We start from the raw sequence: 27148 nt of genomic DNA, 5'->3' as shown, positions 1-27148 counted from the left end.
CAGGTTTAGCTTCTCAGTACACAAACTATAAAATCACAGGTTACCCTGCTCACTCAGGAACTTTGCTTTCAAAGCCTCCCGGATGCACAGCGCTTCCCGCTGGTCTCTTCTAATCGCCCGGCTGTCTGGCTGTGAGTAATCACCAGCCAGGCTATTTTCGTCAACCTCCCACCCCGCCATAAAGGTCTCCCCCTTGCTCTCACAGAGATTGTGGAGCACACAGCAAGCTGCTATAACAATGGGGATATTGGTTTCGCTGAGATCACAGCGAGTCAGTAAGCTTCTCCATCTCCCCTTGAGACGGCCAAAAGCACACTCCACCACCATTCTGCACTTGCTCAGCCGGTAGTTGAAGAGTTCTTTTTCAGTGTCCAGGGCGCCAGTATAGGGCTTCATGAGCCAGGGCATTAGCGGGTAGGCTGGGTCCCCGAGGATGACTATAGGCATCTCCACATCCCCAACAGTTATTTTGTGGTCCGGGAAGTAAATACCTTGTTGCAGCCGTCTAAACAGACCAGAGTTCCTGAAAACACGAGCGTCATGAACCTTGCCCGGCCATCCCACGTAGATGTTGGTAAAACGTCCCCTGTGGTCCACCAGTGCTTGCAGCACCATGGAAAAGTATCCCTTTCGGTTAATGTACTGGGTGGCCTGGTGGTCCGGTGCCAGGATAGGGATGTGAGTTCCATCTATGGCCCCACCGCAGTTTGGGAATCCCATCGCTGCGAAGCCATCTATGATCGCCTCCACGTTTCCCAGGGTCACTACCTTTGGCAGCAGTACATCAACGATTGCCTTCGCTACTTGCATCACAACAACCCCCACGGTAGATTTGCCCACCCCAAACTGGTTCGCGACTGACCGGTAGCTGTCTGGCGTTGCAAGCTTCCACAGGGCTATGGCCACTCGCTTCTGTACACTCAGTGCAGCTCGCAACCGGGTGTCACTGCGCTTCAGGGCAGGGGACAGCAACTCACAAAGTTCCAGGAAAGTTCCCTTCCGCATGCGAAAGTTTCGCAGCCACTGGGATTCATCCCAGACCTGCAGCACTATGCGGTCCCACCACTCAGTGCTTGTCTCCCGTGCCCAGAATCGCCGTTCCACGGCATCAACATGACCCATTGCCACTGTGATGTCCTCGGCGCTGGGTCGCCTGCTTTCTGACAGGTCTGTGCTACTCTCAGACTTCAGGACATCACCGCGGTGCCGTAGCCTCCTTGCCTGACTTTTCTGCATCTGCCTCAGGGAAACCTTTATGATAAGCTGCGAGACGTTGAGAGCGGCCACAACTGCAGCGATGGTCGCAGCGGGCTCCATGCTCGGAGTACAGTGGCGTCCGCGCTGTCAATGACTGGAAAAGCGCGCGAACTGTTTTCCCGCCGGCGCTTTCAGGGAGGGAGGGCGGGAGTGATGGACGGATGACGACAGTTTCCCAAAAGCACCCTCGACTCATTTTGTTACCCAGAAGGCATTGCCGGCTACACCCAGAATTCCAATGGGCAGAGGGGACTGCGGGAACTGTGGGATAGCTGACCACAGTGCACCGCTTCGAATGTCGACGCTATCACCGTTAGTGTGGACGCACAAAGTCGAATTACTGTCCTTAGTGTGGACACACACGTTCGACTTTGCAATATCGATTACAAAAATTCGATGCAAGTAAAATCGAACTACTCTCGTAGTGTAGACAAGGCCTTACAAGAGCAACACTCAGATACGGAAACTACAGAACGCGAACCACCAAAAAAGAAAATCAACCTTCTGCTGGTGACATCTGACTCAGTTGATGAAAACGAACATGCGTCAGTCTGCACTGTTTTGGATCGTTATCAAGCAGAACCCGTCATCAGCATGGACGCATGTCCTCTGGAATGGTGGCTGAAGCATGAAGGGACATATGAATCTTTAGCACATCTGGCACATAAATATCTTGCGGCAACGGCTGCAACTGTGCCATGTGAGTGCCTGTTCTCACTTTCAGGTGACATTGTGAACAAGAAGTGGGCAGCATCATCTCCTGCAAATTGTAACCAAACTCGTTTGTCTGAGTGATTGACTGAAGTAGGACTGAGTGGACTTGCAGGTTCTAAAATTTTACTTTGTTTTATTTTTGAATGCTGTTTTTTTTGGTACATAATTCTACATTTGTAAGATCAACTTTCATTATAAAGAGATTGCATTACAGTACTTGTATTGGGTGAATTGAAAAATACTATTTCGTTTTTACAGTGCAACTACTTGTAATCAAAAATAAATATAAAATGAGCACTGTACACTTTGTATTCTGTGGTGTAATTGAAATCAATATATTTGAAAGTGTAGAAAACATCCAAAAATATTTAAATACATGGTTTTATTTATTATTTGTTTACCAGTGTGATTCATTCCGATTAATTTTTTTATCGCTTGACAGCCCTAGTTCCTAGTGCACTGCTTGATGGGGGCGGGAAAATATTTCCAACCAGATCTGTTAATTAGATAATCAGTGTAAATCAGTCAATCAATATTTATAAAGGGCTTTGCACAAATAAAATGCCAAGTGATTTTCCACCTCTTATGAATATTTATTTCAGTCAACTAATAATTCTGCAGAAATAAACAGCCAAGATTTGCTAAATTCCCTTTCCCTCTGTGTTTTCCAATATGCAATGAATTTGGCATGCAAACACACCCCGCTGTGGATGTGGAAGCAGGAAGCCTTCTCAGAGAATCCTGTGTATGCCATGTGCTTTGTATTCCCTTTAGGGATCGTAATGAACTACACGTTTCTCTGATAGTTGGTAACAAGGTAATCCTGTCTTTATTCACTGCCGTTTACCCTCTTCTCTGTTTTCTTGCTGCAGAGGAGGTGGTGGAAGGGAAAAGTGCCATTCTCATAGGAATGAGCCAGTGGAACTCCAATGACTTGGTAGAGCAGATCGAAACAATTGGGAAGCTGGAAGAAAATCAAGGTAAAATTTAACTTGCTATATGTATATATTTAGGTTAACAAAGAAACGGCAACACTTAAGCTGTCAGATTTTGTTGAGACACCTGATACAAACGGCATTTACAGTGTTACAAAGCATAACTGGTATTACAATTAACATTGATATACATCTGTTGACTATTTCCCTGTATTAAAATGTCAGGCCCTATTTCTGCAAGATGCACCCTGTGGGAAGACTATATATGCACACCTGGGGCTCTGCTAGGGTACAAGGCTCCATCCACACACAATAGCTTGCATGACCAAGACCTATGGCTGTATATCTGTTACGGCCATGACACACATTAAGGGCGTTAGGGTCATTGTCCCCCAAGCCAGGTAAGTAGCACTGTACTCTATAAGTAGTTCTGCTCAATTCAGTGGAACCATTTGGTAGTAAGGGTGTGGTTTTTCAAAGGGACATAAAGGTGTTAGGTCTCCATGCTAAAATTTTCAATAGTGCCCAAGTGACTTAGGAGCCTTGAATTTCAATGAGACTTAGGCTCCCAAATCACACAGGTTTTTGAAAATGTTACCCCCGAACTCCCACTGACTTTAAACAGGAGTTGTCTTTGTTAGTCAAAATCCCACCATAAGATATGATTCAGTGTAAGCAATGGTGTCAATCTTGCCTTTAAGTAACTTGGTAAATTTGTCCAGTGAAGTATGGGGTTTTCAAATGATTAGTTGAATAGTATCAAATGGTTTAAAGCATTTTTATTGTTAGTTAAATGGTATTTATTTGGGTTTTTTTCTGGTTCCCCCCAACAAAGACAAGTTATTTAATGTATTCTGAGCCATGAGTGTTTGTGTTTTTGGGCTGTTTGTTTTAAAAAGACTGAGACGTTGAACTCCATATGCTTTATAGAAACATGCTTATGAATGTGAATATGATGTAACTGGAATAAGTTTTATGCAAAAGGTCTCTTGTAAGGTATCATTACAAAGCTTATGATCTACTGAGTGTGTTCATCCTATTTGTTTGCATGTATTATTTCTGTGTCTGGAATTAGGAGAATAAGATATAAACTTGTATTACTGATGTAAACATATTAAGAGGAAGCCATTAAGGGTGCTTCAGAACCAATGACCAGTAAATGGCTCTGTTTACTTGCAAACCTTCCTGGGTAAGTGTGGGCATGCCCTGGAAGAATGGAGGCTGGGGTCTCACAGGACATATGAACATGTTACCTGATACTGGAATCCCATCTTAAACCTGGTGCTTTTGCATTTAGAAGGAGGGGTGGAGACCCAGAGAGACACAGGATTCCCACCTTGTGCCAAAGCTATAAAAGGGGGTGGAGGAGGAGAAAGGGGGGTCCCAGTCATGAGAGAGCCCCCGCTAGCCACCTAAGATGTCGGCTGGAACTAACAAGGACTGTACCGGGGAAAGGATTGGGTCCAGACTAGGAAGGAGTCAAGTCTGTGAAAGAAGCTTATTGGAACATCTCTGAGGGTGAGATATTACCTGTAATTAATTTCTTAATGTATTAGGCTTAGACTTGCATGTTTTGTTTTATTTTGCTTGGTGACTTAATTTGTTCTGTCTGTTATTACTTGAAACCACTTAAATCCTACTTTTTATACTTAATAAAATCACTTTTGTTCATTAATAAACCCAGAGTAAATGATTAATACCTGAGGGAGCAAACAGCTGTGCATATCTCTCTATCAGTGTTATAGAGGGCAGACAATTTATGCTGTATAAGCTTTATACAGAGTAAAACAGATTTATCTGGGGTTTGGATCCCATTGGAAACTGGGTGTCTGGGTGGTGGAGGCAGGTAACCTCCTAAGCTGTTTTCACTTAAAGCCTGTAGCTTTGGGGGGGTGGTTCAGACCCTGGGTCTGTGTTGCAGCAGGCTAGCGTGGCTGGCTCAACAAGACAGGTTTCTGGAGTCCCAAGCTGACAGGGAAAATGGACTCAGAGGTAATTTCAGCACATCAGGTGACAGTCCCAAGAGATCTCTGTGACCGAACCCATCACAAAGACTTTCCCCATTTCTTACTACAAATAACTGGCCTGAAAGATCAGTATGGACCGGAGTGTGTTAGACTGTAGGAAAAGAAAGGAATATTTCTCTATAACTATATGTATTTTCAGCAATCGCTTGTGGAGGGAATTCATTTATTAATTATCTTTGTTTAGTGACTCCTCTTCTCTTCTCTTTTTATCTTCTGGATGTTTCCTTTGCTAGTGGTTAAGTAGCACATTGACCAACCAATCCAAATGGCATGTTGTTAAAGATTAAGTGGATAATTAGAGAGGGAAGAAGTTTGTGTCTTACATCTGCCCTTGACAGTGGCATAAAGTGTTCCCTCATGTTGCTTGGTAATTTATTTCGATTGAAGTCAGGGATTCAATGGGGATTCAAAGAGATGCTTACTGCATTGTAAATGTGCCTCATCTCTCTGCTCTTAGACTATTGAGAGAAATTTGAGCCTATGTTGCACCACAAGTAAGAACTTTTTTTTTAATGACCACATAAAAGCAGGTCACTCTGGACTATTTGCCACTATTCCTGGACTTTCTTCACTGGCTGCCAATTTTTAATATCTTTACTTCAATATTACGATATTAGATATTTTGTCTTATTGTTTCGATAGTTCCCACTAAGATCATGGCACCATTGTTTTAGGCACAAAAATACAGCAAGGGACAGTCCCTGTCCCTAAGAGCTTCCAATCTAAGCAGGCAAGACCGATAAAGGGAGGATTATTATTCTCTCCATTTTACAGATTGGGAACAAAGACCCAGAGAGCATAAGTGCCCTACCCAAGGCCATGCAAGAAGGTTGTGGTACAAAGCCAGGAGTTGAACCCTGAATCCCAGTCCAGCGTCTTAACTGAGACCTTCCCTTCCTTATTTCAATGGTGTCCCATCTTTTTTGTTTGTTTGTTTTGTTCTGTGGACTACTGTGTAAGACAGAACCACCATGGTCATCTCTCCTTCTTATCCCTCTTTTCTCGCATTGCTTGGTGCTCATCTTATTGTCTTCTGGAGAATACTAGGCAGGGCTTAGAGGACTACTGGTCTAGTTGGACCATAGTTTGAGAGTGGGCCTCCTTATACCTTCTGGTGGCTTTTCACCACATGGTAGCCTGCTTCAAGTCAGTGTTCACTGTGCTGGAGTGTATGACTTTGCACACTATGGGCCTATTTTCAGAGGTGCTGAGCAACTGTAACTCCAGCTGAAGGCAGCAGGCGCTGTGGGCAATAAGCACCTCTGAAAATCAGACCTTATGTTGCGTCCACAAAGGCAGCTCACGCCAGAATGAGATTTCGTATTTTGTTATATCAATAACGTAAAAGAAACTAGAGCAACAGCTGTAATGCATGCTGCCAGTTAGGAGTTTTCCTTGATTGGCCTCCTGCTAAATTCATCTGATTAAACTAGGCCACGCATCTCCATGCATCTTCTCCTCTTGATCTCCGCCACATTATACTGCGAGATTCAGTTCTATTGATTAGCTACCTATTGATTTTTTCCTGCTGTGAAATTACCTGCCAAATGCGTATAGATCCTATCGTGTGTTTACTGCAGCGAATTATGCAGTGTTTCTGTTAGAGAATGAATAGAGTTAGGGAATTTTAGAACTCCACTCCGTGATTAGCAACTGCAAAACACGAATAATGAAGGCACAGAGCATGCAAGAAATATTTGATGGGGAACTATATCATACTTTCTGAAATAGCTGCAGTAAAAAAAAAGCATTCAAATGTTAATACAACCATTTACGTTCAAAGCTTTACCAAAAAAAAGCTGGTAAATTTTTTTAACTGAATCATTTCAGCTGTAAAAATAGAGGGCTGGATTCTGATACCTTTACTCAGAGTGAAATAGACCCATTGTCATCAGTGGAACTGCTTGTGGAGTAAGGTGCTACTAAACTGTGGACTCAGCTCCATTGTTAATTCTTAATCCCTTTTGAACAGCTGCCTTGATTTATTACCTTTTCAGAGAATATTTGGGAAACTCATCAGTGTTTGCCAAAATAAAGTTGCATTTTTAAAGCCCATGTGTCTTCATTAAAGACACGCCCTGAAGTGGCTGGATAGTTCATAGCTCGCCTCCAGATTTTCTCTCTTTACACACCAGGGCCGGAATTAGCCTTTACCATTTGAGAGCCATACAGTGGTTTGTGAGAAACGAATAGCTGGTCTCAGGCCAATATCTGTATGACACAAACTACAACCATGATTGGCACCTTGTCTAATCGTATCCTCTTGGCTGACGATGTGTACAAACTACCCTTATGGTTGAAACCCACTGGCTAATGGCCTGATCGTGGATCACTGAATGATTGCCTGTTCTGTTCATTCCCTCGGAAGCATTCAGCATTGGCCGCTGTCAGAAGACAGGAAACTGGGCTAGATAGATCATTGGGTTGACCCAGTATTGCCGTTCTTATGATCCATACCCATTGAAATCAATGTCTGTCTTTCCACTGACATTGATGGATGCAAGATTATTCTCTAAATTAGGATTTTCAGAGGAGCCCAAGGGAGTTAGGTGACTTTTACTGGGGCCTGGGTGCACAAGTCCTCTAGGCGCTTCTGAAAATCCCAGCTCAGATGTGCCATGTCCCCCTCTAATGGATTGTTCCCATAAAAGATGAGGGCCTAGTATATATTAGCTCTTTTTAGCTCAAGTGATGGAGGCTTGTGGTTGGGTTCTAAAGGTCTCTGATTCAGTCCCATCCGACGCCTCTTGTTGGTAGCGAGGGAGTTTCATTCCCTTTATGGTTGTGCCCTTCAACACAGGATCAGAGAACTTCAAACAGTGGGATGCTGGGGGGCAGCATGAGGTGCTGCTGCCTCTGTTGCACCTGTTTTTTGGCTAAATCAAGGGTTGTCATCATTCACGAACACTCATATTTGCACTGGGTCTTTAAAAATACAGGACCAAATCCTCCAGGCATTAAGAGCAGAAAACTCCTGTTGATTGGCCAAACCACCAGAATCTGACCCATGGTTATGAACGACACATTCAGCTGAGAAGGAAGTGGCTGTGTTGCACTTTGTTGTAGTTAAACCAGCTTCCAGGACCAATGATTCTGCTAGTTGCCTTTGCAGCAATTTTGAAGTCTGTGTGCATTGTTGTTTTTTTTTAATGGTTTAATAGATTGACTAGTAAAGCACACAATTAAGAGCTCTTTCAACAAATGAAGATGTATGGGAAGCTGCAGTATGCTCTGGGCAGAATTAAATGCACACTGGGTACTCACTACAACTTTATGAAACAGCATTGCCACAATTCCACTGAGAGAGACAAGCTTATTAGCACCCTTATGAATAGCAAGTATATAAATTAATTCAATCGCTGATTCTCAGTAAGTACACCTGAGAGCACGTGACCAATACAGACGTCCCCATCAATGCTAGAAATACTTCTTCAGGGGAAAATCTGGGAATCTAGTAATGCCAACTTAATACAGTTAAACAGAGAATAACACAAACAGCAATCAAGCAGAATTAAAAACCTGTAGAGCTGCATAAATTATCTTGAAGGGGAGCTGCTTTTCCTGTGGCAGAATCAAAGCACTGTATTAAATATATTCTCAGGCCCAAATTCATGACTGGTGCTAAGCAGATACCCATGGTATCAATGGAATTGCACCCGCTTAATGCCAAGAATTAATTTGGCGGATTAGATTTTATTTTTTTCTGTTCCTCCACCCCCCACTACCTTTGGTCCTGACCCTGCAAGCACTTAAAGCACATGCTTAAGCTACTCTGTAAGTGTTTGTAGGATCAGGGCCTTTATGTTTTAGTTTTGGGGCTTGTCTACACTGTGCTGCAGTGCAGACTACTGGGTGTGTGAACTGCTGGCATGAACTAAAAGGTTTGAAGGAGGACTGTTAACACAAAATATGTACCTGTTAATTCACGCCTGAGGCATCCACGTGAGGCAGATAAGAGAGCAGCTCTTTGGTGTGGTCTGCAATACACGCACTCAGTCTGCACTATGGCTCAGAGTAGACATACTCTTGATGAGATACAGTAAAATAAAATCTTTGACCCCTAACGGCATTGTGTCCAGATACTCTTATTTCCAATGCAATTATAATGTCTGTACATACATACATGATTTGTAATTTGATTTGTTTACTATAGATAAATGCACAGTATTCTCATTTTTAACTTTACAGCAAACTGAACGATTTTGACAAAGAATATCTGCCCTCCTCCAGATTTACTAATGAGACGTCACAGATTTAAGGAAGAACAGGAGTACTTGTGGCACCTTAGAGACTAACAAATTTATTAGAGCATAAGCTTTCGTGGACTACAGCCCACTTCTTCGGATGCTACATTTCAGTCCAATTGATTAGGACAGATATCCTCCAAGACGTCAAAGTGTATGTCTTGTCATAGAAATCTACTGATGACTTGGGCTATACTGTGTGAGGAAAAGCAGTGCTAGTTGGTGGATAGGGCCCTGGCCTAGGAGTCAGTGACCTGTTTCTTTTCCTGATCCTGCTGTGTGACCTTGAGCAAGCTTTTCTGTTTTCCCTCCCACCCTTTGTCTCATCTGTTCTGAAAAGCTTACACTCTAAACAGAGATGGTCTCTTGCTACAGGTTTGTACAGTGCCTAGCACAATGGGGCCCTGTCCCGTTGGGGCCTGCCATCACACTAATAAACAAAAATAATAACGGTCACCAACAAGAATTTCATAGGTAGCTTCATGATCTCACGTGCAAACTGTTACCCTGGCTATCTACTTTGCCATTCCCCCCGTCCCCCTTTCTTCTGACATGTAGAATGTTTATTAAATTAGGCCAATAATTACCAAGCTTAAAGAAAATAAGGCTATTTTCCCGTAGAAAAGCTGTCCTCTTTCTTATCTTTATATGGAACCATCTGCCCCTGAGAAGACCATATTGAAAATGTGCTTACAGTGTTTACTATACATAAAGATGAGAGTACCATGAATGTAACAATCTAGAATGAAAATTGGTTTGTGGCATGTGTTAAACAGTGTGTCATAGTACAAAGAGCATTGCACTAGGTCCGATTCCTGGCTCTGCCGGTGGCCTTCAGCCTCTTTGTGCCTCAGTTTGCCAGTCTGTAAAATGGACATAATGATGATGCCCTCCGTTGTAAGGTGCTTTGAGATGTATGGATGAAAAGTGCTATATGAGAGGTATTATTATTATTATTATTATTTATTATAGCATTATTACTTTTATGTTTCTGAAATTTGCATGCATATTTTTCTGTAAATGCTGTAGTAAAATGAAACTTTTTAAAAAAATTGTAAATCAAAGCATCTACTACCCATATTGTGATATATTTGTTAGCTTAATAATGGTGACACTGATGTCATTAATATTTTTGAAAAGCCATAGGCGCTACGATGTCACATCTTTTGCTTGGAGCAAATTATTTCCTTTTTTTTGCAGGGGTGGGGGGGTTTCAAAGCTGCCTAAGGAATTTGGATACCCAGCTCCCATTATTAAAATCAACATAGGTATTGCCCCTAGAAGATATGGATACTCTCTGTACTGTAATGAGGGACATACATGTGATACCATAACTACAGGCTGTTCACTATGCCTGTGCTAAAAAGTATGATGATCGAAATAGCAGGGGTATTCTTGTGGTTGTTTTGAACACAAAATACACTGTGTACCCATGACTTTACTGTTCATTTACTACCTAGACGTAAATGCAACTCTGCTTTGTGAGAAGCTTTGGAGAAAGACATTTCCTTAAGTTAGACAACAGTGTAGCTACCATACTTATCTTTTGGGGCGAGACAAAGCAGTAAATATATGCCCCTTGCAGTGAGCACGGAGGTTCAGAATGTGAAACCTCGTAAATCGTGCCACCAAGATAAGTATTTGTTTGCCTGTTGACTCCCACCTAGACTTCTCAGCTGGAAAGAAAATAATTTTCCATGTGCTTTACATGGGTGTATAAGCAATGGCCTCTCAGGGCAGATCATTGTTTAGCTTACATGGTGAAACTGTCAACACTAACTTCAGAAGAACAAATACATAGTGGTCTGTGCAATAGGCAGCAGTGAGTCCAAATGTGCTTTTATAGAAAAGTGGCAGAATGGGGAGGGGAAAAAACTCGGCACATGTAAACCATGGTCTTTTGAAACCCTGAATCTCTTGTGAGCAGAACTTCATGGTTCAAAGTCTATAATTAGTGCTGAAAATAAAATACGATTTTGTGAACCCACACTATTTTCTGAAGGTTTCAGATGCTGTTTTGAAGTGAGATAACGCTTAGGAGCTGCAGTCATGGACTAGAACCTGATTGCGCTAGGTGCTGTACAAACACAGAACAAAAACACAGTCCCTGCCCCAAAAGAGCTGACAAGCTAAGTCCTTTTTTAACCCTCCCCAGGGCTGTCACAGCGATGGAGTTTATCTATAATAATGGCTATACTTTTGGCCTTCCAGGTCTTTGCAAGACCTGAAACCCAGCAATTTAAAGAATGGGGGTGAAAACAATGAGCCATATTCAGTAGTGGGTTGTGGGAACTGCACACAAGTATTTTTCCATTGGTAAAAACAGTGCCAAAACTTCAGCAAAATTTGTCCTCTATTCTTCACTCATTCATCTTGCTTATGTTTTGACCAGGTGAAAATAGCTTCAGATTTGTATTTAGCAACAACTGCACCTCTAACACCAACTACACAAGCTGGTCACAAGCTGCAGAGACTTCTCTTTAGTTCTGAATGTCCTTCGTGAAGTCCCCAGTGTGTTGGCTAAGATGCTGGTTGTCCTGCTGGTACCCAACTTGAATAAGTGGGCAGAATGGAGGCCTGATGCATAATTTTTAAAGGCTTGGGGTTGGCAATATTAGTAAGTACATGCAGGATCAGGGCTTTGGTTTAATAATAATAATAATAATAATAAATTAATAATACCTAGCTTTTATCTAGCACTTTCATCAGTGTATCTGTGTGCTGTATAAAGGAGGTCAGCATCATTATCCCCATTTTGCAAGTGGGAAAACTGAGGCAAGAGAGGGCAAATGAACTTCAATTTTATATTCAGATATCTATAGGAACACATATCATTTCATCTCTTCTACTAGTTCTGCCTTAGCCTGAGCTGTGGATAACTTCTCATTCCACCCACAAGTTACGGAGATGGATGACACAGTGATGCACAAATGATTCCCCCCCCCCTTTTTAATGTTTTATATAGTGTAATGTCGCTTCCATTATCTCAATTTTTGGGCCATGGAATTATCACACAATTATGCAATGCCATCACCATTAAAATGATTCCTTATCAAACTCTGCAAGAAACTTAACTGCTGTCAGACTTGTCTATCAGATTCTTTTCAGGTTTGATCAATCCGAAGGTGAAGTTGAACTAAAATGGCAGGGAATGACTCAAATCATGATAGATATTTCATGTGACTCTCAACTTGTCTTGAATAGTTTAGTTATCATGAAGAGGAGCTAGTTTAAGCTGTCTGCAGAGCACGGTTCATCTATTCAGCTTTTGCCTTGAGATGCCAAGTGAACACGACTGTCTAATAGAATATATCTGGAGCAGAGAGATTTAAGAATTAGACACAAGCCAGACTTTATTGTTGCAAGTCCTGAACTGCATTCTGGAGCAACCAGCTTGGCCAAACTAGGAATCCGTTTACTGCCAGGAAAACTGACAAGCTTATTGCCCCACTACCCTAAATATTTATAAGCCCTGGACAGCAGGTCCAGTACTGCTGCACTGATGGTAGCCAACACACAGTACTTCAGGAGAAAGTATAATGCCTTTAATCCTTCTCACCTAATGCATTTACCTTTGCAGTGCTCTACCCTGGTTGGAAAATTTTCCTGGCTGTGGCTTGGGATCGGCGAATGTTGGAGACATGTGGAATCCCAGCCCTTGTACAGTATAAACTGACCTTCTTCTCTTTATTGATTTGCACTCGTTGTAATTTGCATTTGGAAATGACCGTTTCCTCACTTCATAGGAGAATCCCAAAAGTCAGAGTTGGAAGAGACCTGGTAGATCATCCAGTTCATCTCCCAGCCAATGCAGGACTACAGCCTTACAAAACATTTGCTGCCTTTTTAAAACTAGACTGGAGAAAATGTCCTACATATTGGGGCTTACAGTGCACAGGTCTTCTCTAATATGGAGCCTATTTGTTCCTCTTAAATTCATCATGTTCTTTCTAGTTATGCTTCCGTGCATCTTGCTAAATAATCCCTCCCCATTCTTGGTGCTAACATTCTTAGACAAAATTTAACGTTGGAGTCCTGTAGTGAGCTCTCCTATTCACTTCATTCATTCATTCTCTGGCTCATGGAATGTAGAGTGCAAACGTTAGATCATCCACATCCAGAAAGCTCGGTCTCCTGTCAATATTGAATCCTGCTCTAAATGAAGGCTGAGGCAGCTGAGGTCAAAAGCCACGACATCCCTACAGTGTGTGTGCGGCAGTCCGTGAGGTCTTCTCCAACCAGCTTTTGTTGAATCAAAGCTGGTATGGACTCTGGTATATAGAACACGTGGCCAAGCCATATGAGAGGGTGTTGAGTCCCTCAGAAAACTTCGGAAGCTGGTTGGTCCGATGCCTAATCACCTCATTTGTAGCATGAAGTAACCACCATATACCTTCAATAAGTTGTTGCTATTTCATGTCAGAGTCCAACTGGCACATTTGCATCTCTGGGTTGGCCCAGGTTTCAGAGCCATACAAAAGGACAGAAACCACTGCTGCTTGATAGACACCCATCGTAGTCTGAGTTATGTGGCATTGACACCACAAATACTTCCAAAGAGCATGCATAATACACGTGCATAACAGTAGCCTGGTTGATTTGATGTTTCACGTCAGTAAGGCAACCTCCCTCCTTGGTGACAACAGAGCCAAGGTACTGAAATGAGTTGATTATGATGGGTGGGGGCAGAGATTCATAACCCACTTATATCACTTTGGGCTTCTTCCAGTTGACTTGAAAAGCAAGCTTACTGCTTTTTCCACAAACATATTCAGGGCATTGATGACGTTAGTTTGTGAGGACGTGAGTACAGTCTTGTCATCTGCATATTGCAGGTCAGTTATGCTGAAATCATGAAGCGCCATCCCGGGCATGTGGCTAGTGACAGCTTCTATAATTCGCTCAGTAACAGAGCAGAATAGATCAGGAGAAGCCACACACCCTAGATAGATGCCACTGCTGTACTCAGGCTGGTTGGACATCCTAGTACCTAAGTGGACACAGTCTTCACTTTAGTGAAGCATTTCTGTGAGACGGTAGAGGAGCTCGCCAGGCACACCAGCTGCTTGCAAGCTGAGCCAAAGGGAGCAACTATCAACGGAGTCAAAGGCAGCTTTTAAATCAGTAAAGGCTATTTACATCTCATCCTTCCTGTGTTGAAACTCTTGAGCTTTTTCAGTAATTGGTCTAATGGCAAAAATCTGCTCCATGGTTGATCGGGCATAAACCTGGCTTGCTCTCCAATTCTCAGACTTAATTATTTTTCCAAACGCTTCACTGAGGACATGGTGAGTTATTATATTATTGAAATGTAACTATGCTTGTCAAAGTGAGTGTCATCATATCGCATTTCACTCAATCTTCACTTTTCTTTTAAAATGGTTCACGTAGGATCCGGAGAGTCAAATGACAAACTCCCATTGGCTTCAATAGGAGCAGGATACTGGGTCCTTACTTGCTAATGAGCAATAGGTCTCCCAGTAATCAATGCATATCAGCAAGGCTCTGCTGATACTCCGTATGTGTGGGTTTGTATAGCTCAGTGTCTCCAACAGAGCTATGCTGATTTATTCTAGCTGCGGATCTGGCTCGGTTTTTAATAGCACCTTCTATGGAAGCTCCCCCAAAGAGCAAGCATTTTCTTGTCCAGCTATTTAAATAAGGCAGTCATTAGAGAGAAACTCTAAATTAAATGTGTACTCGCAAGCTGGAAAGCATAACGGGAGAGCTTAACATGGCATTACTTCCCTCTCCCTCTCATGCGCAAATTAAAGTAGCAAGGACTCTAGAAACATCTGGAGCTGGATAAAGAGAAGCAGAGCTTCATGTGGAGATAATAAATACTTGCCATTGCATTTAGAGATTAGCAGTCATGCTGGGATTCAGGCTCTGCAGGGGATGGAGCTCCTTGCTCGGGGTTTTGGAAACCCTTTTTTGTTTTTCCAAGAGTGAGAGAAACCCTGGAGTCTCTGAACTCCACCATCCAGTGCAAAAATCCCCTGGTTAAGGGGGAATGACTGTCCTGCACAATTCACCCCAGCATAACTCAGTGTTGCTAGCTAACTGTATATGACACAGAGCCATGAGCCAGAACAAGTTTCACCCACATCAAACTGCAAAAATCAAAGGGTTATGATATTCCCATTGCACTTCAACTCTTTTAGACCAAACAACCCCTACCTGGTTGGTTCTTCTGCTATTTACCTTTGAGGCATGCCTTTCATCCCCCTGCTGGTTGGTAGGCAGTGCCAGCCAGCAATAGTTGCAGTTTCATCCATAGATACAGGCAGGGGCTAACTTTGTCCATCCAGGTCTTGATTTTGGGCATAGATCCAGCAAAGCACGTAAGCACAGGCATAACTTTAAGCCGGAGAATGCTCCCCATTAGCAGTACCTTCGTGCTTAAATTTACACATGGTGTAAGTGCTTTGCTGGATTGAGGCCTTGGTTTCCTAATATTGTCTCTGCCATTTTGTTCCTCTTGTCCACCTTTTGCTGCTTCACGGATGCTCCACTATCCAGCCAACTTCTCCCCAGAGTAGCCTTCCCCCTGCAACCTCAAAAAGTCTGTTCCCCCCCCCCCCCATCTGTTCCTTCTCCCAATATATTTTGCAAATACACCGCTACCCCAATATAACGCTGTTCTTGGGAGCAAAAAAATCTTACCGCGTTATAGGTGAAACCGTGTTATATTGAACTTGCTTTCATCCGCCGGAGCATGCGGCCCTGCCCCGCCCCCCAGAGCGCTGCTTTACCGCGTTCTATCCGAATTCGTGTTATATCAGGTCGCGTTATATCGGGGTAGAGGTATAATTCAGGCGTTAATGTTTATAGCTGCAGCAGGGACCTGCTGACACCCTTCCCGTTAGGTTGGCAAGATGTAGGCTGTTGTGAACAGAACACACTTTGGATTGAGTTCAGGGAGTATTTATTCAGACTGATCCAACCGTTCAGAAAGGCTAGGGTCAGCCAAATGCTGTGGCTTGATCTTATATTTTCCAGCAAGTAAATATACCAAATACAGTACTTTGGATAACGTGCCCAAAAAAGGTTAGAGCTATGCGAATAACTGGGTTTTTTTTTTTTTTTAACGGTTTGGTGGTTGAACCAGGAAAACAAAAATTTCATGTTGAACTGAAACAATTTTTAAAACACTTTTTAATTTTTTTTCCAGCAAACTGAAAAAGTAAAACAAAATAAAATAAAACTAAACATTTTGTTTGACCCAAAACAAAAATTGGGAGGGGGGGGGAGTTAAACTTTTAAAAATGGGAATACATTTCAAAATGAACAGTTGTTTTGAACCAAAATTGAAACGTTTCATTGAAAAGTCGAAATGAAAGATATTTTTTTTTGGCGGGAGCGGTTATTTTGATCAAAAGAATTTGGCAAATTCAACCCAAGTTTGTTTCAGATGACCTGAATCTGTAATTTTCAGTGAAAAAAGCCTTCATCTGCATACTTCCATCCAGCTCTAGTTATGAACTAGATTCTCTGCTGTGCTGAGTTTCTGCTTTGGTTAAGGGTCCCCGATATTCTGCTTGTCCCCATCCTCCGCACAGGTTAGAGCAGCTTGGGTGCTGTTCTAATCTGTGCTAGCTAGCAACAGGGGCTCAGGGGTATATGTCTAGACACTGCCCTGTGTCACAGATCCTAGCAAGCATCCCTATCTGCCCACCCACTAGGATGGCTGTGAGGGGAATCCAAGCCTTTGTGTTATGGATCCCCTGGGGTGTGTTTAAGCTTCTGGAGCCTAAATGGACTCCAACACTGCCCCAATATCAGGATCCCTAGGTATAGTCTCCAGGCATGGACCTTCTATCTGGCATCCTCCTTGAATGTCGGAACCCACTGTCCAGCTGCCTAGCCTCTTGTGACCCCCTTCTGAGTACTTCCACGCTGGTCTCCCAGGACTCCATCCGAATGGCGTGAAGGTTCTGATGGACCGTTTGCCTTTCAGGGGCATGTAGTGATTGTGAAGCAGTCCACACACACGTTGCCCATCTAACAATGTTCTGTTCTTTTACAGTTAGCCATGTAAAGCACAGCAGGGTACAGATCATGGAAAACAATAAAAGGTGCAATGTCCCTCGCTAGCTCATCCTTCCCTTGGAGATCATCTGCATTCTGAGAGTCAGGCAGGGTTAGGGTGACCAGATGTCCCGATTTTATAGGGACGGTCCTGATTTTTGGGTCTTTTTCTTATATAGGCTCCTATTACCTCCCCCTCACCTCCTGTCCCGATGTTTCACGTTTTCTGACTGGTCACCCTAGGCAGGGTCCTCCATCCTTACCTACTTTGCCCCTTCAGCAGCCTCCCTCATCTTAATCTTCTGTAAAATGGCTCCCCATCTCCTCACCCTTCTCCCCCCCCCCCCCATGAGTCCATTTAAAAATTCCTGCTGGGTCACCTGCTTCTTTTGTTCTGCCCTGATAACTTTCCATTATATTCCAAGCTTCCCTTCAGATAAGAGGAGGAAGTGTCTTCTCCCAGCTACAGCAAGCCCATCGTCCCAAGATGGTATTTTTTGAATAAACCATCGTGGAGTGCTGATCACACTGGTCTGGCAGGGAAATGACACACAACTCTGGGTGGATCCATTACAGGCACAATAATTTCATGATACAATTTCATAAAATCATCTGCATTTCAGAAGACTGAACCCCCAATTTGTCATGCCCTGTTCTTCAAGAGCCGAGCACAGATACATCCCCTGAACAAGGCTGGCTGACCACACCAGGACAAGAGAGAAGCAGCTGTGTTTTGTCGAGTGGAATGGCCTCTGTTTATTCTCAACAAAACAAAACCATTCTGAACTTTGAAGGAATTCCCTTGCAGGCTCTGAATGGATTAGGGTCTATTATCTCTACATGTTTCAGTTAATTGGTAGAGATTTTCTATTTGCAAAACTTTACAGTACCCTCTTACTACTCATAGTGTGTCTTCTGCAACCAAGCATGAAAAGTGTGCGTATATGTCAAATTAAAGGATGGTGTTCTAGAAAGAAATCACTGTCAGTTCAATGGAGTTATCAAAAACAAATTTCAAGGACTTTGCAGTTTTGTTACTTGCTTGCAGGGGCGGCTCCAGGCACCAGCGTACCAAGCACGTGCCTGGGGTGGCAAGTCGTGGGGGGTGGCATGCCGGTCACCGTGAGGGCGGCAGTCAGGCTGCCTTCGGCAGTGTGCCTGCGGGAGATCCACCGGTCCTGCGGCTTCGGCGGCGGGTACGCCGAAGCCGTGGGACCGGCGGACCTCCTGCAGGCTCGCCGCCTGACTGCCGTGCTTGGGGCGGCAAAATACATAGAACCGCCCCTGCTTGCTTACAGAAGTCATCGTACAAATATAGTCTTTAAATCACTGTCCTCATTGTCCCTTCCAATTGCTTATTCTGGCTACTTATTCTCACAATTATCTGCACTCCATTAGGAAAATAGTTTTCCTTTTGAATAAGGGTTACTGTAGTGTTACAAAACGCTCAGGATTTTGTCATGAGTCTCATGATAATTGTTCTGCTTAAAGCCCCAGTTCCTGGAATCCTGGAGGATATGTGATGATTTCAGTCTTCATTCTTAAAGAAAAAGTAAGCTTCTAGGCAGGGGTGAAAGTAAAATGGAGCTCTTACCAGTACAGGGCCAGCTTTCCCCCCCACCTCCCTGGAAGGGGCGGGGCCTCGGGCAGAAGGGGCACGGCTGGGGTCAGTGTCCTCCAGCCAGTCCATCTGCGCTGCCTGGCCCGTGTCACCTGGGGCTCCAGCGGCGATTTAAAGGTGACCCTAGTTCACCCTAAAGGCTCAAAAAAGCAGAAGGCAAATAAAAAGAACACCAAATCTATTTTTAAATAAACTCATGATTCATGGTATCTGAACATTTGGGGTTGACAGTACTGTTCCTGACTTGTTTTAATTGCATAACCGCCCCGTCTTCCCTTACATTAAGATTGCAAAGTCAAGTACTGAAGAATTAGGAAATACCAGACGTTTGGGGACCTGTGCAAACTTAATTCAGTCCCCTTATGCGTATGCATTATGATACACTCTTTAATTACAGGTTTCAGAGTGGTAGCCGTGTTAGTCTGTATCAGCAAAAACAACGAGGAGTCCTTGTGGCACCTTAGAGACTAACAAATTATTTGGGCATGAGCTTTTGTGGGCATCTGATGAAGTGGGTTTTAGCCCACGGAAGTTTATGCCCAAATAATTTGTTAGTCTCTAAGGTGCCACAAGGACTCGTTGTTTTTTCTTTAATTACACAATCACATAGTATTTTCCCCCCACTGGGCCTCATTCAGTGCACAGTTACCTCCACTGCCTCTACTATTGGACATAGAGAGTCTGATTCATCAAAGCACTTAAACACATGCTTAACTTTAAGCATGGGGGCAGTCCCACTGAGTCAATATGACTTCTCATATATATAAACTTAAAGTGCTGAAGCACTTGGCTGAATTGGGACCAGAGTAGGCCAATAAGGGTAACCTTTGTAGTATTCATATCAAGGATCATTTAACTATCTAAGTATCTTGTGTGCATACAAGATCCAAATATAGAATGGTGAACTGATTTTTAATCCAGTATCATTCAGTGTTCCAGGAAACACATTCATATACGCGAGCACTGAAGTCAATGGAAAGACTGCCTTCGACTTCAATGGGCTTCCTTAGGGAAAACTGGCATTGGATTTTAAGGTGGATATTTTGGGCTCATAGTTTGCGAACAGTTTTTCCCTGTGAGAATATAAATGTGGCCTTTGTAATGCTGTGAGGATTAGAGAGACCTTAAGGTGATCACCAGAGAGAGAGAGAGAGACTGAGAACTGGTTTCGGGAAGCTTTAGTGTAGGTTATATGAACCAAACAGAATACAGAGGTGACATGAATTCCTGGAACAGTTACTAAGCAATCACTAGCTATGATGTTCATGTCTTGACGTTATTTCCTATGGAAACGGTTTCTCTTTCATGTGGACCGTTGTAAGATGTACAAAGAAACTGGCATCTTGGAATGGCTATGAACCATTTCGACAGGTTTAATTTGTTTGTTTGAGCCAGCTTCCCCCTCTTTCATTCTCCTGCTCCTTGTGAACACAAGTACATTTTTTCTGGTATGTTTTATCCAAAGATGCACTAAATTTGAAGGGGAGGAAGGGGCTCTTGTGTATGATTTTAATGTGGATTAAAGTGGCGATAGGTGACTTTTTTTCTCATTCTGAACCTTCCCAAAGGTATATTATTATTGCAGGGAGGTAATGAAACTGTTTACCCACATTACACGGGAGCAAAAGAAATTAATCTTGACCTTAGTATGGCACACAAAAGAAAAGGAGTCTGTTTTTGTGGTCTTGTCTCAAAGGGCCATGTTCTGTGACAGATGGTGCATTGACCTCTGCCTGTTTAAACAGTAGAAGATAATTAATAGCTTATATGGAAAGCATTCAAGTTAATGCCTTATTCTTGTTCGCAAAGAACTTACTGGTGTATATGGAAGAATCTGCTCACTAATGGGGCTCTGTTGCAGCTCGAGATGAAAAAGTCTTTTATTTATTAATACCCAAGGTGCCTGGATAGTTCAGAGGATTGGTAATGTGGTGTGGAGAATTTAAGCTCTAGATCACCAATTCAAAAGTAGACCACCTGATTGACACCCATTGATGTCTGAGGCTGTGAGATCTGTGAGAAAGTAACCGGTGGTCTGTCTAGTGGAATTGCTAGTGGAGAAGTCTTCACGTTACCAAAAATAAACCAACCTGTAACTCACCTTATTTGGCACTAACTGGCTCCTTGTTGGGTGTCTCAGCAGAGAGACTAAAGACTCAATGGGTTATGGAGTTTAAGCTTCCCTTTCCCCATTAGAGGCCATCCTTATAGGCCGAAGTGGACGTTGTTGGGGCTAATGGGAAAGCTGGCACTGCTGCGGCCCATGCCGCACTTGTGCATGAGTGTTTTAAGGGCTCTGGTAGAGCAGTATGGCCCATATGGGGCATATGAATGGTTATAAGGACAGAATATCCTTCCTTCGCTTTTGATTTCATTGTGTTGAGGTAAAACCCTTCAGCTCCTCGTAAACATGGTGTGTCATTTATTACAGGATCTGAGAGCAAAGTGGTCAGTGACCGACAAACCAGGTTACTCGGGCTGGGTTTGTTTTTTTTATTTATGCTGGATATAATACTTCTGTTCATTTGACATGACTCACAAACGTGGTAATTACCGCGTTGGCATAACTGTAACAAAAGTGCATTATTTCCCATCTTAAAACAGGGCTTAATTGAAGAGCTCATGAAAATTAGATGACTAATTGGTTTCTTTTCTCTGAGTTTTTTAAATGAAGCTTCTTCTTTTTGCTCTGGTACAGTGGTGCTAATGGCACATCATCTTTTATTTGATGTTCTTCATTCTTGTATAGATGCCTTGTCAGATCATTTTTTAGATGGGTTTTTCTACCATAGAAGGTGAATGAGAAATGAACATCTATATACCTGGGGGAGGGTTGTGAAGTGGTTAGGGCAGGAAACTATGAGTCAGGAACTGTGGGTTTTCTTCGTGAACTTGCTGTGGTCTCTTAAGCAACTCAAATATTCCAAAGTTCCACCTTATTTTGAGTGGCCAACTTTAGACATCCAAATCCTGATTTTCAGTTATTCTGAAAATAATTGGATGCTTCTGAAACTTGTTTTAACTTTTCTGTGCCTTACGTGAGTATTTATTCAGCAGTGATTTGTGAAGCACTTTAAGGGCTTTGGATGTAAGGAATTTTTTTAAGGCCAAAGTGTTATTTTGGTCTCTGAGGTTGGGATTTTCAAAGAAGCGTTACAGGAATTTGAATTCAAAGGGAGTTGGGTGCCTGCTTCCTTTAAAGCCTCTTTGAAAATCCCAGCATAAAGATGAAACCCCTCCACCTAGCAAAACCTAATAAGACAACGGACAAGGATTTGTAGTATAAAAATGTCACACATCTGGTGAGACAGTGTGGGGTGGGGAAGGAAGTGATACTCTAGGTTATTATTATTTGTATTACCGTAGCTCATAGAAGTCCTAGTCATGGAATAGAAGCCCATTGTGCTAGGTGCTGTATAAAACTGAACAAAAAGAGCTTACAATCTAAGAATAAGACTGGAGACAAATGGTGGATACAGACAGATGGAGGAGTCCAAGGAAACACTTGACACAATATTGTTCAGCATGATGGGCTGTCATCTTAGCACACACCAGCTGTGTAACTGTTATCAAGGGGTTTTTTTGTAGGCACCTTGGTAACAGAGTTCAAAGGGTTTTGAAGGTTTATAATGAGTTCAGTTTGCAGATGTTTATCTGGAGCTCCTCAAAAGCATGAGGGGCAGTCTGAGCAAAAGCATGAAGATGCTGGTTTGAAAACAGATGCTATGGGATTATTTTACTGATAAGATTGTTTTTCTTCGAGTGATGGTCCCTATATGGATTCCAAACATCGGTGCGCATATGCATCGGAGCGAGATCATTTCCATCCTGATAGACCGCCAGGTGGAAGGATATCAAGGGATACACTGGCCCTACAGTAGAGACTTGAACTGGTAATTCCAGCTTTTCTCAAAATTCACATGAACAAGACTCAGGAAGCTCAATCGGTTTAATTTATCAAAGAGAAGGTTCAGGGTTGACTTGATCACAGTCTATAAGAACTAATGTGAGGAACAGAAATCTGTGCTCTTCAACAGAGGGCTCTTCAGTCTAGTAGACAAGTCTAGTAAACAAGACTAGTCTGTCAGGACCCAATGGCTGGAAGTTGAAGCTAGACAAATTCAAAAATGAAATATGATTCAACTTTTTAACAGTGAGGATAGTTGTGCATTGGAATAATTTACCAAGGGTTGTCAGTGATGGAGAATGCACACCACAATTTAAAAATCAGTATTGGATGTTTTTCTGAAAGATATTCTCTAGTTCAAATAGGAATTAATTCAGTCCAGTCCTATGGCCTCAGTTATACAGGAGGTCAGACTAGATGATCGCAATGATCCTTTCTGTCTTTCTAATCTGTGAATCTCTGAATTTGAATTTTCCATGTAATTATTTGAGTGCTTTACAAATGTAAATGAATTAAGCATCAAAGCCCTCCTGAGAGGTATGTATATATTGGTATCCCCATTTTAGAGATGTGGAAAGTATGCTCTGGAGCAAGGAATACCCAGATCTCCTGACTTGCAGTGCTGTGTTGTAACCACAAGACAGTAATTCCTTTCCTTCCAACGTGCACCTCCGTGCACACTTGAACAGATGGTACTATTCCTTCAATTAGAGTCCTTAAATACAGTCAGAATCTGTAGAGACTTGCTCCATAAATTTTAAGTTGTAGTGAAGAGAAGCTCAAACACTTAATGGGAAGAGGAATGGGCCCACTTCTTTTTTTTAATGGTGCCTTTTCCTTTTTGCTGCCTTTTTCATAGCAGCACTTTTCTTCCTGTGGCACCTGTGTATACAGTTTGCACTGATGCCATCTGTTTTTTTAGGCTGTTGGCTTTAGTAAATCAGCCCAAGACCAGAGCTGGGCAGAATGAAACTATGTTGGAAGGGTTCCCATCCAAAGAAATCTAACTTTAAAACGAGCTGAAGCAGTTTCCAATTCAACTTAACAGTGGGAATCCGGCAACAAAATGGTTATGAGACTATTGGTTTCCAAAGCAAACAAATTTTGCAATTGATGTGGCCTAACGTTAAGAACCAGGCTAGTAAAATTTAATGTATGGATGCAGGAATTGCTTTGCACAAACCTGTTTGGAAGTAAAACACAGAGCCAGTGTTCAGTCTAATCTACCGAGTCTGATCTCGCTCGGTATTGAGCAACGCCCTCAGCTATGACTTTCATAGGATGCTATTGAGGCTGGCTGAACCTCTTGTGGGAGGAACTCCGCAGTAGTCTGGATGTTCAGTCCCATGGAAGCCAAGACCCTACTAGGAATGAGACTGACCTCCAACACACTCAGCATGATGAACCTTTTCTCTTTCTCCAAACCAGCCTTTCAAGACAACTCTTCTGTTTTGAAAGGCCCTGGCACCTTTTAACCTTGTAACTTTACGTAGAGCTGATGAAAGGTTTTATATATATACTTATGGGCAGATTTTCAAAAGATCTCTGCAAGATCTCTACAATTGGTGTCAGATTCTCAGAAGGGTGTAGGATGTTTGATGCTGAGCTGTTTGGAAAATCTGGTCACAGTGGGTATGTCTACATTGTAATTAAAGACCCGTGGCATGGCGGCAGCTGGCCCAGGGCAGATGGCTTGAGCTTTGGGGCTAAACATTGCTGTGTGGATGTTCAGGCTCGGGCTAGAGCCCAGGTTCTGAAACCCCATGACACAGGGGAGTCTCAGAGACTGGGTTCCAGTCCAAGTCCGAATGCCTACACTGCATTTTTAGTTCTGCAGTCCGAGTCCTGCAAACCCAAGTCCATTGACGCAGGCTCTGAGACTTGGTGCCACCATTTTTTTTATTGCAGTGTAGACATAAGCAATAAGCGCTGCGGGGTGCTGAGTGTGCAGAAACCTGGCTCAGGAGATCTTTCAATAATTGGGCCCCATGTGAACCCATTCTCCCCCCCTCCCCCTCCTCCCACATTATAATTTCTACTGAATAGTTACAAATTCCATTGATTTAACTCGCTGTTCCAGGTTGAAGGTAATGCATTTATTTTTCTTATTTTTAATCTTTCAGTGCATAATAGACTTAGCTGCTGTTAGTTAAATACCTTCATTAACTTACCCTCCTCTGACTCATTATGTGCTGTTTTTGTTCTCTCACTTACACTTCAAAATCTTACTTTCTGAAATGTCAAACACACTTTTGTAAATTTCATTTTACTCTGGCATTTAATTGCATTCAGCTTTGCATCCTCTCCAGTGAAGATAATGAGTTTGTCTTAAATCCATTCCTTGTTTGAAGATAGTTTTCCAGATTGGGTGATAATTAACTCTGCTTTTAAATAATCTCTTCTCAATTAAGTTTTCTCTGGGTTATATAGGCCCAGTCTAGTTTCTTAGTCATAACCCATTTTTAGAGGCAAAGGATAATCTGAAGTATATAGCAATCATCAATTGATATTTCAAGATCACATCAAATGTAACCAAGTTTGGTTCCTTGAAAACAGTGGCCCTGCAATTCATCAGTGGCTGATTAGGTCTCTGTCTAGACACACATTATGTTTGGATGGATTTCTGCCAGGCTAGGTCAGGAAACTGCCATTTAGTCTATTTATCATTGTAGTCCTTTTAGTATGATGATTTCTTTCCAGGCTCCTCTGGCTCAGAAAAATGAATCTGAAGTCCTCTATAATTATAGTCTTGATGCTTCATATGCTCAGTTTACCATGAGTTCTTTGCTCTGACCTCTCCATTTTTAAATTTTTTTAGGTTTTTATGTGTAACTAAAATCAGGTTCGTTAAGGACTTCTTAAAAATATAGACTGGCATTTTTAGAGAGTCCGAAGGGTGTTAGGTATGCATCTCCCATTGACAGTGGGAGATAGGTACCAACATTCTTGAAAATCCCAACCTTAATAATTACCATCTCCTTATACTTTAAAACCATTCTAATTCACCTTGAATGGGAGGTGGGAGCCTAACTCCCTTAGTCCATTAAAATATTTCAAAGTAAATATATTTTGCAAATTAACAGGTTTTCTGGCTTCTAGTCCACTGCTTTGTCTACTAGACCATACTGCCTCCTGTTGCTTCACTTCAATAACATTTTCAGTTGCGACTCCGTGCTTTCAAATTTTAAGCCTAGCTAGAGGCTGAAGGGTGAATTCCATCTCATTCGGCCTCTGCTTAGCTCCGTAAGCAAATCTTGATCACGGGCCAAGATTTTCAAAAGTGGCTAACAGTCATGGGTATCCTGACACATCTTAAAGGGGCTTGCTTGATTTTTCAAAAGGTGCTGAGCAGCCTCCCTGTGAAAATCAGGTCCCTTTAAGGCAGTGGTTCCCAAACTTCAACAACTTGTGAACCCCTTTCACTAAAATGTCAAATCTCGTGAACCCCCCCCCCAATGAATATTTCCAGGGATTTTCTCCTTTACCTGAGTATAAATGATAAAAGCAGTGATCTTGGAAATATAAAATTTGTTTTTGACATGCTTATTACATACTATTTATTATTTATAATTACACTATTTTTATGACATTATGAAAACGGCAACACTCTTCCAAGATCTCACTTCCGTAGCTTGTATCACTTTGAATAAGCCTGTTATAAGACCAGGCTCCTATGTTTCATCAAGGAGTATCAGATTTGAAACAGCATGAAGGTATTTAAGAAGCCAACTCAAAGAGTTCCTCCTACGTAAGCATTCAGGTCTTGAGTAGTCCAGGCAAACAACGCATGTTACAACAAAGCTTAAACTTGTTCATCATAATTTTAAAAACAAGCCTACCTGCCTATTTAATTTTAAAAACAGCAAAAGATGTCCACCTCCCTTTCCATTTCTTATAAGGAGTCTTGAAGTTTAAATCTCCTCAGTGTGATAGCTATGCATGCTTTGATCTGCTTAGCTCTTGGAAGTCCAGGGGCTCCAGGCTGCTGGCCCCGTGCTCTCCGGGGTCCCTAGGGACAGCTCTGTCCGCCATTAGGGAATTTTTTCCCAAGAACCCCCTGTAACATTTTGTGAACCCCCAGGGGTTCATGAACCCCAGTTTGGGAACCACTGCTTTAAGGTGTCTCAGGTTGAGTGTGCAAAATCACTAGTCACTTTTGGAAAATCATGGTCATAGCACATAAGGTAACTGCAGCTAAGGTCCTCTGTTCACAGCTCTCCCTGTCTTCCACATCAGTGATTACCCAATTATAACATACCTTTATAACAACTATGTTTGGCTGAATGGTGCTGCTGTGGTGGTGGGGTGTGTGTGTGTGTGTGATGTTGAAGGAAACAATCTTACTAATTTTGGGTTGGATTTTTGTTATGATAATTTTGTGGTGATGCAGGCTGTAGGTGCTGGATTGACAT

General features: G+C 42.5%; 1 protein-coding gene across 6 annotated transcripts in view; it reads left to right on the top strand.

The window, feature by feature from the left end:
* The window catches only part of PITPNM3 (PITPNM family member 3), a 357167-nt gene that overhangs the window by 161357 nt on the left and 168662 nt on the right, over nucleotides 1-27148 (top strand). For 5 of the 6 annotated variants that reach the window (XM_065573372.1, XM_065573369.1, XM_065573367.1 and 2 more), the window contains one exon: nucleotides 2844-2951. The exons of the other annotated variant lie outside the window; for it this stretch is intronic. In XM_065573372.1, the coding sequence (XP_065429444.1) occupies nucleotides 2844-2951 (108 nt within the window). The remainder of the gene's footprint in view (nucleotides 1-2843; nucleotides 2952-27148) is intronic. 6 annotated transcript variants of the gene reach the window in all.

This window comes from Chrysemys picta, chromosome 19, assembly GCF_011386835.1.
Source record: "Chrysemys picta bellii isolate R12L10 chromosome 19, ASM1138683v2, whole genome shotgun sequence".
Classification (NCBI taxonomy): Eukaryota; Metazoa; Chordata; order Testudines; family Emydidae; genus Chrysemys; species Chrysemys picta.
Note: the sequence above shows the minus strand (reverse complement) of the source record. Positions and strands in the feature narration are given on the sequence as shown.